We start from the raw sequence: 17,832 nt of genomic DNA, 5'->3' as shown, positions 1-17,832 counted from the left end.
TTTTAAAAAACTATTTTGGCTGCATCATGAGCAATTAACACTGTCTCCAATTTGATTTCCCTCCTATATCTCTGCTATAACATGGAGCACTGTCCTCATAGCTAAACTGAAGAAGCCATCATGGTGCTTCCAGCCTAGCTCATCCTCAGCAGGGAAAGGCCGGAAGTACACAGGTACCTAAGGCAAATAGTGGAGGAGGAGAAAGCTCTGCAGCCTGAGTTCACAGGTGAGAGTGCCCACAACCTCCCACGGTGCAAAGCACCATGCTAGGCTCTTTAGCCAACCAGTCTTAACCGAATTCCAAGAACTCTCTAGTAATACCATTCAGATATGCTATTCTTCCATAGACAGCTGACTACAATAAGCCTTTTACTATAGGGGCATAAGGACAACTCATCTTCCTTTCTGTTCCAGAGGGGCCAGAGGAATCTACAGGAATTTTCTCTTCTAACTAGCCATTGAACTCATTCTACTTTCTATGCAGAAGTATTAAAGTTGTAAAGAAAGGAAACTAGGGTTCCAAAAGGAAGGGTGGGGAGGCAGGCGGCCAGCAAATGTGGGGTGTAATTATGCAAATGTGCTAGATAATACCTTTTTGAATACTTCGTTTTAGCTTGTTACACAGATCCACGCGGGGGTTATCGACATTCTCTTCCACCGATCCCGGGCTTTGCTCTGGAGAAGAGAGGGCTCTGCTGAGATCCAGTGGTATTTGACCAGTGTGTGGCGGTGGAGAGGCAGCAGGGCTCTGGGTGGTGGTGGTGGGACTGCTGGAAGTCGTCAGGTCCAATGCTCCTATCTTTGAGTTCAAGGGAGAAGTCAAAGACAGCTTTCTGGCCCTCACTGGGGAAGATGTTCTGGACACAGCCAGTGGTGGTGGGGAAGAGAATTTGCGACACAGACGTGGAGATTTTCCATCCACCAAGTGTTCACCTCTGTTGTTCTGGCTGGTAGCAAAAAACAATTCCAATGACCTAAAAATAAGAGCAAAAGTGACTAAGAGATTGTAGCCAAGTGAAATAGTTTCCCAGATGTCATTCAAGAACATGTTCCCTTCATTTACAGGCCACAATCTCACTGCACTTCTATTGCTGGACTTTCCTTAATCTAAATGCTACATGTATACCCTCCACCTGCCAAAGAAGGACAGACACTTATTAGGCATCGTCTAATCCCTTACTACTAAATTGTGATCCAAACACCAGCACTGGGATCTCTGGGGAACTTGTCAGACATCCAGAACTCGGGCTCCACTCCAGACCTACTGAATCAGAGCCGGCAATTTAACAAGACACTCTCCCCCTACCACATGCAAGCTGATTCTCATGCATACTAAAGCTTTAAAATCATAATTGTCAAAAAAAAAAAGAAAGAAAAAAAGAAAAGCCGAAAGCAATAGAGTTTATTTCCAAGTAATCACAGAGCAAGCAAAGGCCAATTGGAGACTTCTGGTTTTCCACTTCGTCCCTGGGAAACTGTGACCTTTACATTGGCCTCCTGCTGGAGGGCATGGTACATTGAAAAGGCAAGCTAGTATACCCTAGGAGCTGCTTTGCAGAGCTGGCCTGCTCATTTGCATGGTGATTCTGGAACAAAGAGGGCCATATGCTAATGACAGGCAAGTCTCTAGTGACAGGCATACCTGACAGGGATGGAGGTGAAAGGCCTCTTGTATATGTCGGAGAGTTTCCCCAGCACCACAGCGGCAGTAGTGAAAATACGATAGGTGTGCAGAAAAGTGTTGAGGAAGTCGATACTAAGAAACCGCAAGTCTGTCAGTCGTTCCAAGAGGCGCTCCACGCTGGCATAACGGATCTGGGGCACCTTGCAGGAGTTGAGCGTTTTACTGAAGCAGATGTCAGTGTCATCTTTATGAAGACGGGCATCAGACCTACACGCAAAGCAGGAACATGATGGTAAAACCAGGCTTCCCCCTCGGCCACTGAGTATTTCAGTATTTGTAATCCCACACTCAGGAGTGGGCTTCTCACTGCGTTTGATAGGGGGAAGATAATTGCACAGTTGTCCCCCACCCTCGGGGCATTGGTGGCTTGACCCCCACCATATTAAAGTCCACAGATGCTCAAGTCCCCAGTATGAAATGATATAGTATTTCCACATAACCTATGTATATCCTCCTGTATGCTGTAAATCACCTCTAGATTATAATACTTAAAACAATGTGAATATTCTGTAAATCATTATCCTGTATTTTAAAATTTGTATTTTTTATTGTTGTATAGCTATCTTTTTGTTTTCTTTCTTCCAAATATTTTGGATATGTAAGTAATTGGCAGATAGAGGGCTGATTGTGTATGTCTATATGATAGATAGACATATAGGCATAGGCAGGGCTATGAAAACATCAAGTTTACTATAATTTAGAAAAGCCAGAATTTAGGATGGAGGTGGTAAATAATAATTTGTCTCACACTGTGGATTCCTTCTCTCTAATTCAGTCTTGCTTTATTAGGAAGATGAAGCCAAAGGTCCTCTTTAAGAGCGGGGGTTAGCACTGCTTATGCCCTTAAAGCAAAATATCCAAAGTGTTCATAAAACATAGTGGGTGTCACCTTCCACAACAGGAGAGGAAAAGATGCAGATATCACTGCTATATCTGTGGTTCTTTTTTTCTTCAATTCTAATTTTGTATGTTTGTGCTTTCCTCCTTTGTTCTTGATTAAATAGGGTTAGGTATTTTGCTGTCTAGAATCAGCTCTTTCATTTATCCCTTCTACTGTTTTCTATATTGTATTAATGTCTATTTTTATTTCCTTCCTACACTTTCCTACAGTTTAGTCTCTCATTCTTTTTCTAACTTTGTGATTTGAGTGCCTAATTCATTTATTTCATTTTTCCTGGCTTATTAATGCCTTTTAAGGCTATCCATTTTCTGAATACTGTCTAATCCATAAGTTGCAAGTGTGACTTGTTATGTTTTTATTATGTTTTCAAAATTCTGTGGTAAATGCCTTCATTTTTTTAAATAAAAGGAATGGGTGAAATATATTCCCCTGAATAGCACCTACCCCCACTACCCTGCAATCCACTGCTTTTGTCATTCTGTAAAACTTCCCATCTGGCTGCTCCCAACCCCTCGCCTTCAGGCCATTGCATTGGCAGCCTCTCCAAGGGGACAGCGAAGACCACCAGTAGCCTTCACTTCCGCTTCTGAGATCCCTTGTTCACCTTCATTGCAGCATCTCGGAACAGACAATCAATGAAGTCCTGAATTTCACCAGTTGATTAAAGGATATGCTACAGGGCCAGTGACTTTCAGTGAGCCAATTGCTTGCTAAGAATTGGCTGGCTAAGAATCAGTTGTGAGTGCCCTTAATTAGCCCTTTCAGCGCTTCGAGGGATTTGAAATTATATATTTATTTTCTTTCTGATAAAAAGGAATCAATAGTTTTCTTAACTTGCTCTTAGAAACACCCCAGCCCAACATATGCTCAGTGCAGGTTGAAGTATTTCATCTGCAGGCCTGAAAGAGCATGTTAAATGAGGAGCCTGCCCCTGCCAAGGAACTGACTGGGGTTGCCTGTTAGCTTGAGTTACACTACTGATCTTGAAATGCCCAAGTGCATCTTTTGAGGTTCTTGAAAATAACAAGGCTCTTTCTTCCACTCCCTATGTGTCCCTCAACCAACTTTATTTTTCTGGTTCTTAATTTGCTCATTCATAAAAAGATCTGAGAAAAATTTTATGAATCCATCAGTCTGTCCAGAAGATGGCTGAACTAGATAACTGCTTGTTATCCCATCATTGTCCACCACAAAAATCTCTATTTTCTAAGAAAGTTGAGATCAAATATTATTAAAAGAAAGTCTACATACCCTATAAAGGGATATTTTCACCTAATAAGCGTCATGATTTTCACATTCTATTCATAGTTTTGAGCTTTGCATCTTTTGGCTATAATTAGCTTATTTGAAACACTAGGACAAAAAATGTGTTGCAGCCAGCATAAAATTAAAATAAAACTGACTAATTACACTACTTTCCTTCAAAATTGCGATTACATTTTCATTTTAAGGAAAGAAATTAAATATTATGAAATTATTTCATTTTCTTTTATTATGGTGAGTAGAATCTTACTTTATTTCCTAAGGGACTCTCGAGAAAAATATAATACATTACTGAAGTCTCCTATGATAACAGCAACTCCTTTTTGGTAAACACTTAAAAAGCAATCTTGAGAGACCAAACCCAAATCATCTATTATAATTGGTAAGTTTTAAAGGAAGTGAATGCTTACAAAGTGATGCCCTGTCAATAACATGACACAGTTATAACAGGATTTTTTTTTTTTTAACTCTGAGAAATGTTAGGAATTTTCTTCATGGTTTATAGATAGGGACAAAGATACATAGGGAAGAATACAAACTTCAAGGTAGAAAAGAGCCATCAGAAGGAACAGAGATTGTAAAATCTCTGTCCTCTGAACGAGGACAATCAGGCTCAATAAGACTGGGAAAAATAGAAGTACATATATAAAAAAACTTCACTCTTCCATGGGAATAAATCTAGTGTATTATAGATATGTTGGATTTAATAGAAAATCTTTACAGTCCAAGATACAGGTTTCTGCCCTAACAGGAGAACAATCTCAATTCATTAAGTATCACCTCTGTGCACCTAAAGGCAGAAAAGTCCTGGTCTGTAAGTGGTTAGACAAATGAGATTGGACATGGACACTGGTAAACTGCCATGGTTGGGGACAGAAGATGCATTTGGGTGCCAGCAACAACTGATCAGGCACAAAACTAAAGTCTCCATTAGTATTAATTTTTAATATCAACAAAATGCATGTGTAGTGGGCATATAGCTGCCCTAGGGCTTAGAACTTGTCTACACTGTCTTACACAATTCAATTCCAAAGCAGGTGGGCTTTCATGGTTGTCTAACCTCCAAGAAAGTGCTTTCAAAAAGAATAAAAATCACATATATCATTTTGGGAAATATTAAAATTATATGGTAGGAAATTAATAAGAAAACTCTAACCCAATGATGTGAATTCAAAAATTAAGTCATAGTTTTGACTTTTTGATTTAATATTCTATATTTATTCTTATTCTTAACATCATAACATTTTACCTAACCTGGTTTCAAATAGTATACTAAATTTAAAACCTAGAAAATTGAATGCAAAATAAATTTTGCCCTAGAATTTAAAAATGGCTCTACCCAAAGTATTTTTAAATTTGACTAGTAATGTAAAGCACTATCATCCTTTTATCATTTATATTTTCCTGTAGCATTGATGGTACTAGTATTATGTACTCTGCTTTCATGTGATATAATAATTAGTAAGTTTTAAAACATGTACCATTAGGATGATGCTAACTGTAATTAATGTCTATCAGAATAGGAAAGTCTTCCTCCCAAAGTTAATGTTATTTATAGCCTCCGCAAAAACAGTCCAGACTTCAAAATATCCACATAAAAAGCCATGAAAGACACACTTTTTTTCAGTTTCAAGTAACTTCATTTTTAAACATAGAACTGCTTTTAAAAATACATTTTACTCTTAGAATTTGGAATGCAAATAACCAAGAAAATGAGAGTAATGAAAACTGTGGTTGGCTTCAAAATACTCCCAAGACAATTTCTAAATTTGAAAACAAAAAAGTATATGGAGACAAAAGCACTAATACAGACAGCTCTAGCACACAGTTACTGATAACTTTTCATTTTAAACTAGAGCTTCCCCAGTGGAAAATTATAAGATTTACTTTGTTAAAAACAGCTAGAGCAGGACGGCAGCCCTAGGCAAATAGCCTCTGGGGCAAAGCATAAATAGGCAGTGGGGAGACAGCAAAGCCACTTGATTCATGTTATCTAAATCTATCTGAATGGCCAAATCAGGGTATTATGACTCATACCCAATGGGAGGATTCATACCCAGTGGGGCAGCCACACCTTTGTCCACCCTCTGACCTTGGCACATCTGGCTGTCACTATTTAATTTTTATATTGAACTTGAACATCTTAGGATTTTGTCCTGAATGAAGACATATGTAACAGTATAAAAAATAATTTTTCTATGCTGTGAGTTAATAAACTGTGAACCTGAAAAGCCACTTTGATAGTCTTATTTATAACGGAATCATATGAATCACTGCATTCCTGTCAAGAAACATATTCTCAATAAGAAGCAGAATCCTATTGAAGCAGTATTTTATTCAAGGTTTTACATGCTCTGCCAATTTAATCTTGATTAAAATGTAAAGGAAAGGATTCTCACACTTACTTAATCATATGTGGCACAGTGACTTTGGAATTCTCTTCAAATACTATAGTCATTAAACCATTACATCGTATATTGTCCACACACTGTAAAATAAAATGTTGACAATTACAACCTACATGAAAGCCTAGGCAGATCATATATTCCCGCAATTGTTTATAGCCAAAAGAATCAACTTAATTTCCCTCTCCCGCTCTCTTACACACACACACACACGCAGATATACACACACACGTGCAGAGCAAGTAAATACTACACACTGATGAACAGATTCAGTATTCAGATACCAAAACTGTACCAACTAAGTGTCTGACAAATACCTGACGACAGATACAACAGCTGTATTCTCCCTGGATGTATTTCCCAAGAATTCATGTCACTTCGTCACAATTCTTAGGCAACCCCAACACTACTTGAGAGGTGACTGGGACCTGACCATGATCGCTCTTGCTATATTCATTTTCTGCAACCAGGGGGTGGTATGGAGTACTCAGATTAAAAATAGTGGCTTCCTCAGATGGAGTTCATCTGTCTCCAGTAAGCTCTGCCTCTGCTTCTCAGGTATTCTTTGCCAATAAATTCCCACATTTTACTACTACCTCTGGCAGCCCCTATTGATACTATGTTATTTGGAGAAGGGACAGTGTGTAATTTCTCCTGTCTCTGGCATGCTTAAAGCATTGTATCATCTTTTTCTCTTTTCCAAAAGGAGAGTTCAGGAAGCTGTGCTAATTTTCTCTGCCTTCATTATTTAATCTGTACCTTATCAATTTAAATTTTCCCTCTGCAATTATTTTGGGTTAAAGAAAAATTTATTTTGAATTATACATATTCCCTTTGAACCAAATAGGAAAATAAAAAATATAATCAATTTTTAAAATAAAAATTTGCTTCTAGTTACTATGATACTATCTAGTGCTTTCTGGCTATCATTAAATAGGGCAATGAAGCTGACCACAATGTGACCTCACATAGGTCCTGAACTCAGGGTATACTCTAAATGCCAATGCTCTAAAAAAAGAGTGAATATGCATATAAAAAACTTTAGATCACTGGAATTCTGACAATTCAGTCTACTTAGTAGATCAGCCATTTTTATATTTGTTTTTCCTTAAAACTTTGTTTTCCTCACATCTTACGCCATTATTTCAACTACAAACTATAAAGGATGCCATTTGTGGCAAGAAAGTCGAATTTTTATTTATTTATTTATTTATTATTTTTTTGAGATGGAGTTTCACTCTTCTTGTTGCCCAGGCTGGAGTGCAATGGCACGATCTCAGCTCACCGCAACCTCTGCCTCTCAGGTTCAGGCAATTTTCCTGCCACAACCTCCTGAGTAGCTAGGATTACAGGCATGTGTCACCACATATGGCTAATTTTGTATTTTTAGTAGAGACAGGGTTTCTCCATGTTGGTCAGGCTGGTCTCGAACTCCCGACCTCAGGTGATCTGTCCACCTCGGCCTCCCAAAGTGCTGGGATTACAGGCGTGAGCCACCATGCCTGGCCAAAAGTAGAATATTTTTAAGTTCCCTTTCAATATATTTCTTTAAGCTACAGCATCTGGAAGTAATTTGGAGTTATATTTTCATATAAAAATTATCATCTACCTATAAATTTGGTTATTTTTGCTTAAATGTGGATTTATGCTCCATCTTATCCCGCAAGTAGATTACAACTATACAAATAATAAGACAAAGTAAAGATAAGTGAGAAAATCAGAGAGGATTTAGATAAAGGATGGAAAACAATAAGACGAAGCTGGAAATGAAGCCACTGCACATACTTGATGCTGACAGTACTGGCTATAAGTTGGCCTCAAAATTAGCAGGGCTACAGAGAAGTCAACTCAAAGAAGGACTCAGTGTTAGCTACAAAATTCACAGTTTAGCAGAAGATCAATTAATTCTAGTCTAGGACCAGAAAGGACGATTATCTTATGTGTTCTCATCAAGAGAAATATTAAATAATGTATGGAACAATGTCCTCAACAATATCTTGTTATTATTATTATTTTTTAGAGACAGAGTCTCACTCTGTTGCCTAGGCTGGAATGCAGTGGCACAATCATAGTTCACTGTAACCTCAAACTCCTAAAATCAAGTGATCCTCCTGCTTCAGCCTCAGGAGTAGCTGGGACTACAGGTGTGTGCTACCACACTGAGATTTTTTTTTTTTTTTTTTTTTTGTAGAGACAGGGTGTCGCTATGTTACCCAGGCTGGCCTTGAATTCCTGGGCTCAAGCAATCCTCCCACCTTTGCTCCCCAAAATTCTGGGATTACAGGTGTGAGCCACTGCACCTGGCTAATAATATCTTTAAATAACTACAAGTTTTGGCAAACTATTTTGTATAAACAGTTGAAAAGTACAATTCCAAACATACAACCCTGTGGTGGACCCCAAAGAATGTGACCCAGAGGCCCATCCTTCTTCTGCTGGTCTGGTTGCAAGCACAGGTTTCACCCTCTCTAGAAAAGACCATGAGCTGTTCTTCTTCAGATGGAATAAATGCTGCTTTTCTCATCCTAGTTTATTAAGTCTTGAGCACTAGGAAGTTGAAAATAGTATTCTCCCACAAATCCTGAGACTGCTGCATTCTGTGTGTCCAGTTATGTAGAGTCAGTGGTTCAACCAGTGAGCCAAGCTGCCAGTAAGTGGGATACCCTCCTGTGCCCGAAGAAAGACTACACTACCTCTCCATGGGAAAGCTCTGTCAGGCCCAATGAAAATACACATCAAAGGCCCTGTTTCAAAGTGGGACCATACATGGAAGAATGAGGAGACAGGGCTGGCTGGTGCATGCATTCATGATGGAGAAGAAAGTAAGAGACAGGACAGAGAAATCAGTTGAAGGCAGGCTATGGAGGAGGAGTCTTGAATTTTAATTTTATCCTATAGGCAGATGGGAAGCCATTGATGGTTTCTAAGCAGCTCACTTAGACTAAAAGATCTAAACTGGCCTCCTGGTGGGTATTCAGTCAATGGAAAAGAGGGAAGAATGAATGGAGACCCAAGGGATGATCAGAATAATATTGAGTCAGTAAATGAAATGATTCATACTTCCCCTGAGGCAGACTGTGGGAATGAAGAGGGAAGAGTGGACATAAACATTTAGAGAAAAGGGTAGACATAAACATTTTGAAGAAAAGAATAATAAAAATGGATGAATTACTGAATAAAACCAAGAGAAGAAAACAAGGTAAAATAAAAGATGGCCATAGTTATAGGGCAATTTTTAAAATTTTCTGATGCAAATATATTTAAAAGTAATAAAGCACTGCCAAATGTCTTTCGAATCACCTGAAGTTTAACCAAAGTTAAACAGTCTGTCTTGAATTCTCAGGAGCATCAAGAAGATGCATGGATTCCATGGCACTGGGATTTTACTAAATGGCTATCTCACATCTGCATTTATCAAGTACTTACTATATGAGGACACTGGGCTAAGCACTAGGAAATGAGGATAAAGAGAAGAAAAATAATATACAAAAGAGTTTTGAAGATGAATAAGGCAAGCCACTTCAAATTCACTTTCCTAATCCTGATGGGGAAAAAAATAGATCAACATCATCCCTGTTCTTACCAAGCTATATGGCGGGATCAGGGGTGATGAGGAAAAGGACTGGATAGGGAGAGAGGTTGCACACTGGCAAGGATAATGCTCCTTCACTCAGCGACCTTTCCAGCTGTTCCTCAGACTTCTTTTCACTCTCAGTCTTTCTCGATCACAATGAGGAAGCCCATTGGGTAACCAACACAGGAAGTGGGAAAGTAGACATGGTGTTTGGTGAGACAGGTGGGAAATGAACAATGTTCCTTCAATTTCCTTTAATATTCTAAGCAAATGGCATAGTTACACAGACAACGGAGTTAGAATGACTGCATCATCAAGAACAGAGGTGAAGTAATGACCTGGGGAGACCCGTTAAACTCAGCCCAGAGTTCCCACACAGCTCCAAAGAGACAACCACACTGTGTGGAACCCAGACGAGGTGAGGACGGGCGCTGGAGATGGCCAGAGTCATAGACCTGGGTCATAAAGAAGCATCTCTGTCTTGTCCTGGACAGGGGGTCAGAAGGCAGAGATCTAACTCCTGTTTCTTAGAGATTCATAGCTCAAACCCCTGGGGTATACAGGAATTGGGTCTTGAAATCCAGGAAATGAACCACTGGAGATGAATTCAAAGGGCTTAGCATCCTACCTGCACCAACAGCCAGAGAATGGAAGGGCAGAGCTAGCTGGCAGCCCATCAAAGCTGCAGGATGCCCACAATGAGGGTATTTTAAAATGGAGTTCTCTGGGGGCTGACTTTGCCCACTTCTTGGAGACCAGAAGGGACATAGCTTTTGCTTTTTGAGAAGCAAAAGCATGAGGAAGGGGGTCTCAAGACCAATCTGCCCAGTTCACTTGTGCAGGAAACTCTGCAGGGTTGAAAGCGGGAGCAGGGAAGATAGTCAGCTTCCACAGTCTCCAACAGAAGCCATGATGTGTGAACTAAGTGCCAAGGACTGAGAGATAAGCCCACTCCAGGAACCTGAAATAGAACTTTTTTTCCTATTCCCAACATAAGAGGCAAGTGCTTTCCCCTCCTCCATCCTTCACCTATGGTGCCAATCCAGGGTTTAGCTGTGTGTCTCTTCTGTTTTCCAGGATCTGGAAAGGCTTGCAGAGAAAAACAGAAGAGATACTGAAACATTTTTGATCAGCTACAGTGTTACATATAAACAGCTTAGTCAGGATACCCTGTAAAATTTGAGAGAGGAAATAGAAAATAAATCTGACTTTTCACTCCTGATATGAATACACAGAGTATTACTTTGGCTGGAATAATATTTAACTTGGAAAACCATGTAATTATATAAAAGAGAATTGGAAAGGGGAAATAACACACTAAAAATTATCACAAAAAAGATGAAAAATGAAAAGTGAAGAATTTTATTACTATTAAGCTATTTATTTTTTAAATAAATTATTCATCTATGAAATAGGAAAGAAGAGGTCTTCATTTTTTTCTCTTGAAATTTAAGAGCTATAGGCAAAAAAAAATCTGGTTCTTAATCATCTCACTAGCTATCATTGATCCGCTGTCTAACGAATTTTCAATGAATTTCCAATGAATATGTAATTTTGTGGTCCTATAATTTCTAGTTTTAAATTTTTCTATGTGGCTCCTTGACAGGTCAGCCTGGTTTTTTTTTGCATAGTAATCTCTTCTTTCCTAATGGTTTATTTCTTTCTTTTATAGTTTTATACTTTAAGCCCTGTTATTTTATGGTTTTTTCCAAGTTGTCACCCTATTACTTGAAGTTCTTGCAGTGCTAATTCTGCTGCTCTCCATGCCTGCTGAGTCTCACTCATGATAAATCATTTACTCACAAGATTTGTAATCTTTAATTTGAGCACATGTCATGAGCCCCAGATTGTAGAAGTGTTGCTAATGGAGTGACTTTGTGTTTTGGGCTGCAAAGCATGCTTGGGATTTCAACACTCAAAATTTATTTTTATAACGGTTTCTCAGTTTGGCACTTTTACACCATGTGAATAAGTCTGATTTCAAATCTGTAGGCCAGAGACACAATTTTTTTTTTTTTTTTTTTCTGAGACAGTCTCACTCTATCACCCAGGCTGGAATGCAGTGGCATGATCTCGGCTCACTGCAACCTCTACCTCCTTGGCTCAAGTGATTGTCCTGCCTCAGCCTCCTGAGTAGCTGGGACTACAGGCATGCACCACCACACTCTGCTAATTTTTGTATTTTTAGTAGAGATGGGGTTTCATCATGTTGGACAGGCTGGTCCCAAACTCCTGACCTCAAGTGATCCACCTGCCTTGGCCTCCAAAGTGCTGGGATTACAGGCATGAGCCACTGTGCCCAGCTATATTCATTTTTTAAAGGAAGATTTTTAAAAATTCAAAACCCAAGACAAAGACAAACTTCTTTATTTCTTTCCTTGGGTCAATGGGTACAGTTTTTTTAGGTTCTTGTCTCACAAAGGGAACACGCTTTCAATGCCCAGGCTTTAAATAGAGAACTTGATTAATGGGCCCTAGGCCAACTCTTGCCCTCTTTACATGTTAATATTCCTAGGACGTGGGACTAATATCCAGTCTAAAATCATTCCCAAGTCTGTGAGTCTTTAGCGTACAAGCTTTCTGCTATGGCTTTAAATTCTCTTGTTTCTGGCAATGAGAGATTTCCCTTCCTGTCTGTAAATATACCTATGCATTAAATTTTTTTAATTTTACTGATTTTATATGTTAAACATTTCTGTGTTTATAGCTAGAGGGGACCTAAATCAGCTCAGTCCTCTATATGACCAGAATTGGAAGTTGGGATAGACATTTTATACTCAAAAGAAGAGTTTTATGTGACCATTTCCGCACATCTCATTATCCAGCATCAAGTCTCATTCATAAATCTTTCTGAGTCATTGTCAAGCATTAAAATTATTTTAGGAATAAAGGGAAATTTTCACTTTCATTCAAGTTTCAGAAGAACAAAATATATATTCAATCTGAACCATACACCTCAAAAGACCATGTAATGAACGGTCATATTTTAAGTTACATAAAAAGATCTTTGATAATTGGCACACAACATTTAATCTATCCACGAGATGGCTGGATTGATAGGTGCATGGATGGAGAGAGATATATGACAGATAGATCTCATTATGACATGTTTATAACAGAGGAATGGTTTTCAAAATTAGTTTCTCATCCCCAGACTGCAGGGACATCCCCAGGCTTCAGAGACAACAGGAGTATGGGAAAAAAATGGCTCCTGGAGTTTCTAGGTCTACCAACTTTATTTCAACCAGAGAATTCTGTTTTGTCTTACTTCCATTTGGGACTTTGAGTAATGCTGCAATGAAGACAGAGTTCTGTTCTAGAAAAAAAAGTTAAACTACAATAGAACTGGTATATGTGTGTGTATACATGAACAGACTTACAGTGGAAGGTGTGTTATATATTTATGGTTATATAAACATGTACCCTGGTTGTTGGGAAGAAGTGATGCCTGTATACAGTTCACTTAGTTAGGAATAAATATATTGGACTGGGCACAGTGGCTTACACCTGTAATCCCAGCACTTTGGGAGGCCAAGGCAGGTGGATGATCTGAGGTCAGGAGTTCGAGACCAGCCTGACCAACATGGAGAAACCCTGTCCCTACTAAAAATACAAAATTTGATAGGCATGGTAATGCCTGTAATCCCAGCTACTCGGGAGGCTGAAGCAGGAGAATTGCTTGAATCCGGGAGGTAGAGGTTACGGTGAGCCGAGACCATGCCATTGCTCTCCAGCCTGGGCAACAAGAGTGAAACTCCATCTCAAAAAAAAAAAAAAAAAAAAAAAAAAAAAAAAAAAAAAAAAAAAAAAAAAAAAAAAAAAAAAAAAAGAAGAAGAAGAACAAATATATTCAAGTAAGCAGGGTTTCAGATATCTTTAATGTCATCTTGAATTTATGTGAATTACAATAAACTTTGAAGTTAACAGGATAACAAAATTAGATTCCTAGATCATGGATAGTCTAGCTTAGTTTGTAATGGCTGGGATGGGATCTGGGAATATTTGTGTTCACAAAATTTGCAAGTGATTTTGAAGTAGCTGGTCTTTGGACAAGTGTTGAGAATGACTTCTCCTGCATGGGGTTTTGAGGGTCTTACTAAGGCAGTACCTATTTAAAGATCAGTGGTCTCCCATGTTACCATATTTTTCACCTTCTTAATACTTCTTAGTAGTGGGAAGAAAGGTTAGAGTCAATATTTTAAATTCACCCTTTTATGTTAAAGTAGAAAATTCCCTCTTGATTTCTGAGTAGCTATTTTTAGGGAGAAGGCATGTCCAGTGTGCTACAAATTTGTCTACACAGGTCTATATTTTGGGACATTTGTCCAAACCAAGAAGCTCAGAGGTGAATTTTAATTCTGCATTTTAGTTAATAGCTATAATTACAGTGTATCTGTTTAATAAACCATTATGTATGACAGTGAGACAAGCACAAGTGAATGTGCTTTATTGAAATAAATGGTCAAATCTTCAGCCTCAAATCCTTCCCTATAAATAGATGAAAAAGGGGAAGAATGATTTGTTGAGACCATTAGCCACTTGCACTTTTTGCTGGAGGTGCCAACAGTTAATTATGGCCTTACTGGTGTAACGAAGAGTGTGATTAATCATTTAAGCAATCGTTCCTTCTAAAAATTACAGCTTCAGAGACAGACCTGGCAAAGCTGAAAGTCTTAAGTTTTGTAGAGTTTCTTATGTGAAGCTGGGATTGTGGCAATACTCAGGAACCACTTTAACATCTTAAATAAGAGCTACCTGTGACTAGTATAATATAATACAGTAGCTTATCAAGGTGGATTCAAATCAAGCCAGAAAAAATTAAGATTTAGAAAAATAGTGACAAAAATTAAAAAGACAAATAATAGAGAACGTATTCATAATCTAAATAGAAAATGTTCATTTTCCTAGTTTATATGGGAGTGCCAATGAATTATTCTCCATCTAGTATAAACAGACAAGAAACAGAAATAGTAGAAAATGTTAATCTCATTGATAATTACAGAAATGTAAATTAAAACCACTGGAAGCCAAAAACACTTTTCCATTAAATAGAAAGTGTGATAAATGTGACAAATTCAACACTGGCAGGACTTAGAAGAGAGTTACATAGACACCTGTTGACTTACACATTTCTTGAAGGAATTGTGGCAGTCTGTCACACCAGGAATCAGGTAATCAGGAAAGTGATCAGGCTTTTTATGCCAGCCTTATACTCTAACTATATACCAACAAAGGACTTTAAAAGAAGGGGAAAACTCCTGCCCAAAGATGTTTAGCACCTCATTATATATTAATCCTGAAACTCGGAAACAGCTCGTATACTCAATGCTCAATTATTCAGAAAAAGCTGTGAAAGCAGTAAATTGATGCAGCTGAATATATTTAATATAATGCAGTTGAATAATAGATAGCCAATATGCATATGAAGAATATATAGGAATATAGAAAGAAGTAAAGCAAGTAAAAAGCGAAAATGATGTATGAAGATACTGAGAGGCAAACTGTACAATTATTTCTATATGGCAAGATTGTGGGGACTTTAGAGATAGAAACAGTTCATTCTTCAGGACAGAGGTTCTTTAATCATGCAAAAGTGATCTATGGAGCTTATAGAGTTTAGAATGGCATTTGGAATGTGGGTTCAGGAATCTGTATTTAAAACAGTCCTCACGTAATTCTAATACAGGTTATCTGTGGAAGCTATTTTGATAAACATTTTAGTATGTTGGGAATATTTCTAGTTCATTTGTGTGTCTATATTTTAACATATACACAATAAAATATTAAACAGTATATTTCAAGCATTCAGTAAGCTTATCTTATTAATAATGAATATGTCCAGAGATACACTTGAGAGACTAATTCCATGAATGTATATGTAATCTCTCCTATAAAAGGAAAATTCTTGAAGCAGAAAATGAAGCCAGCTGAGATATAGGGTTCTGGGCAGCCGGCTCGACTCAGTCAAGAGCAGCGCACTCTGTCCCTACCACCTACCCACCCACCATTCAAACCCCACACCAGCAAAATTACTAAGTATCCTAGAACAATCACTCCTTCACTCAGCCTTTGGCAGCAGTTGTGCGAACGTGAAAAAGTGATCTATGGAGCTTATAGAGTTTAAAGTGGCATCTGGAATGTGGGTTCAGGATCTGCATTTAAAACAGTCCCGTCCTCCTTGACAGGTTTTCTTCACTTGGCTGCTAAGACACCATGTCCTCTTGGCTGTCTTCGGCTGCACTGGTGGTTTCTTCTTGGTTGTCTTCACTATTCTCCCTGACTTGACCCTTCTCTCAGGCTACAGCCCTCTCACTTCTACCTACGCGTATTCCCTTGGTGATGTCAGCAGTCTCACAGCCTTCAGTACCACCCAAATGATGTATATCTCCCACCTGGACCTCGTTCTAAACACTGGACTTCTATATCCCACTGCTTATTCATCGCCTCCACTCAAATGTCTAGCAGACTTCTGAGACTCAATATATCCAAAAGTAAACTTCTGCTTTTTGCCCCCAGATCTCTTTTCCCAGCAGATTTCTCCATCTCAGCTAATGACAACTCCATCCTTCCAGATGCTCAGGCCAAAACCTCTGAGGTCATCCTTCACTCTTCTTTTTCTCTCACACCCCAGCTCTAATCCACAATAAAATTCTGCTGGTTCTACCTTCAAAATGAATCCAGACTCAGAACCCTACTCTCTAACTCCACTCCTGCCAAGCTGGCCTGAGCTCACAACATCTTTCCCCTGGATTACTGCAGCAGCCTGCTCACTCACCTCCCTGCTTCCCCTCCTGCCCTCTGCCCTCAGCCCACCCTCACCACAGCAGCCATAGTCATCCTTTCCAAACCTAAGACAGTTCGTGGCACTCCTTTGCTCAAATCCTTTAATAGCTTTCATCTGACTCAGAATACAAGCCAAAGCCCCTTTCATTGGCTTAGAAAGACATTCCTGATCGGGCCCCTGTTACCTCTTACTTTTTTTTCTACTCTCCCTCTCACATACCCTACTCCAGCCACACTGCCTTTCATGGTATTCCTTGAAGTGTGCAGCATCCTCCTGCTTTACAGCCTTTGCAATTGCTGTTTCCTCTTCACATCACATATTCACATAGCATCACATACTCACATGGTATCTCCATCACCTACTACAGTCTAAAGTCTCCTTCAGAATGAGGTGAGCACCATTTAAAAACTCTACCAACCCACTCACCTTCCGCAGCCCAACCCTTCTTACCCTGCCCTATCACCGTCTAATATAAAATAGTATCTACTTAGTTATTACCCTTATTTACTTTTGGTCTTCCCCATTTTAGAATGGAAGCTACAAAAGGTTAAGAGAATTTTTGTTGCTGTTGTCTCTTTTCTTCATAATAATGTTAAAAATCTCTAGAACAGTGCCAAGCATATATCACTGCATAAATATATTTGTTGAATGAATGAAACCACAAGTGTCAATGCCAAGACTGGGACACAGTCATTTCATGTAATACTATCACCATCACTAAAAAGGATATAACTTTTAGTTAGCTTCCTTCCACTGAAGATATAATCTAGTACAATTTTTTTTGCTAAGCAGCATAGTAGCCATAGCATCTTAGAGAAATAAGGAGGAAGCTGCATATTTCTACCTTAAGGTCTAGTCTAAGCAGAGAGAAAGACTCACTTAGATCTTTGCTAGTGACAGGCAAAGCACTGGGTGCCTTTCTTTAAAGGACGAGGCACAGAATCATTCCTGCACTCCAAGGGTCTTTCTTTCTTAAAAATAAATGGAGCAATTCCCTAACTGGGCGCTGCTGATCAAGGAAAGGTAACCAATTCTGTTCCCTGATGTTTTAATATATGAAATACAGGAGCTCATTTTCATGTTTTATACTACAGACAGTGTCCCTTTTGATTCCTTAATTCACAATTTCCTGCCATAGCCCTTGTTGGCTGCTTCTGTATCTTTTACCATTTTTCCACTTCAGAAATAAATAAGCAAAATATCCAGTGGGGTTGTTAGAGA

General features: G+C 38.7%; 1 protein-coding gene across 3 annotated transcripts in view; it reads right to left on the bottom strand.

Moving 5' to 3' along the window:
• The window catches only part of RASGRF2 (Ras protein specific guanine nucleotide releasing factor 2), a 255,275-nt gene that overhangs the window by 97,892 nt on the left and 139,551 nt on the right, over positions 1-17,832 (bottom strand). For all 3 annotated transcript variants that reach the window (XM_037731121.1, XM_017507586.2, XM_037731126.1), the window contains 3 exons: positions 6,254-6,336; positions 1,643-1,891; positions 592-974 (listed from right to left, as the gene is read on the bottom strand). In XM_037731121.1, the coding sequence (XP_037587049.1) occupies positions 592-974; positions 1,643-1,891; positions 6,254-6,336 (715 nt within the window). The remainder of the gene's footprint in view (positions 1-591; positions 975-1,642; positions 1,892-6,253; positions 6,337-17,832) is intronic.

This window comes from Cebus imitator, unplaced genomic scaffold (assembly GCF_001604975.1).
Source record: "Cebus imitator isolate Cc_AM_T3 unplaced genomic scaffold, Cebus_imitator-1.0 Scaffold16, whole genome shotgun sequence".
NCBI lineage: Eukaryota > Metazoa > Chordata > Mammalia > Primates > Cebidae > Cebus > Cebus imitator.
Note: the sequence above shows the minus strand (reverse complement) of the source record. Positions and strands in the feature narration are given on the sequence as shown.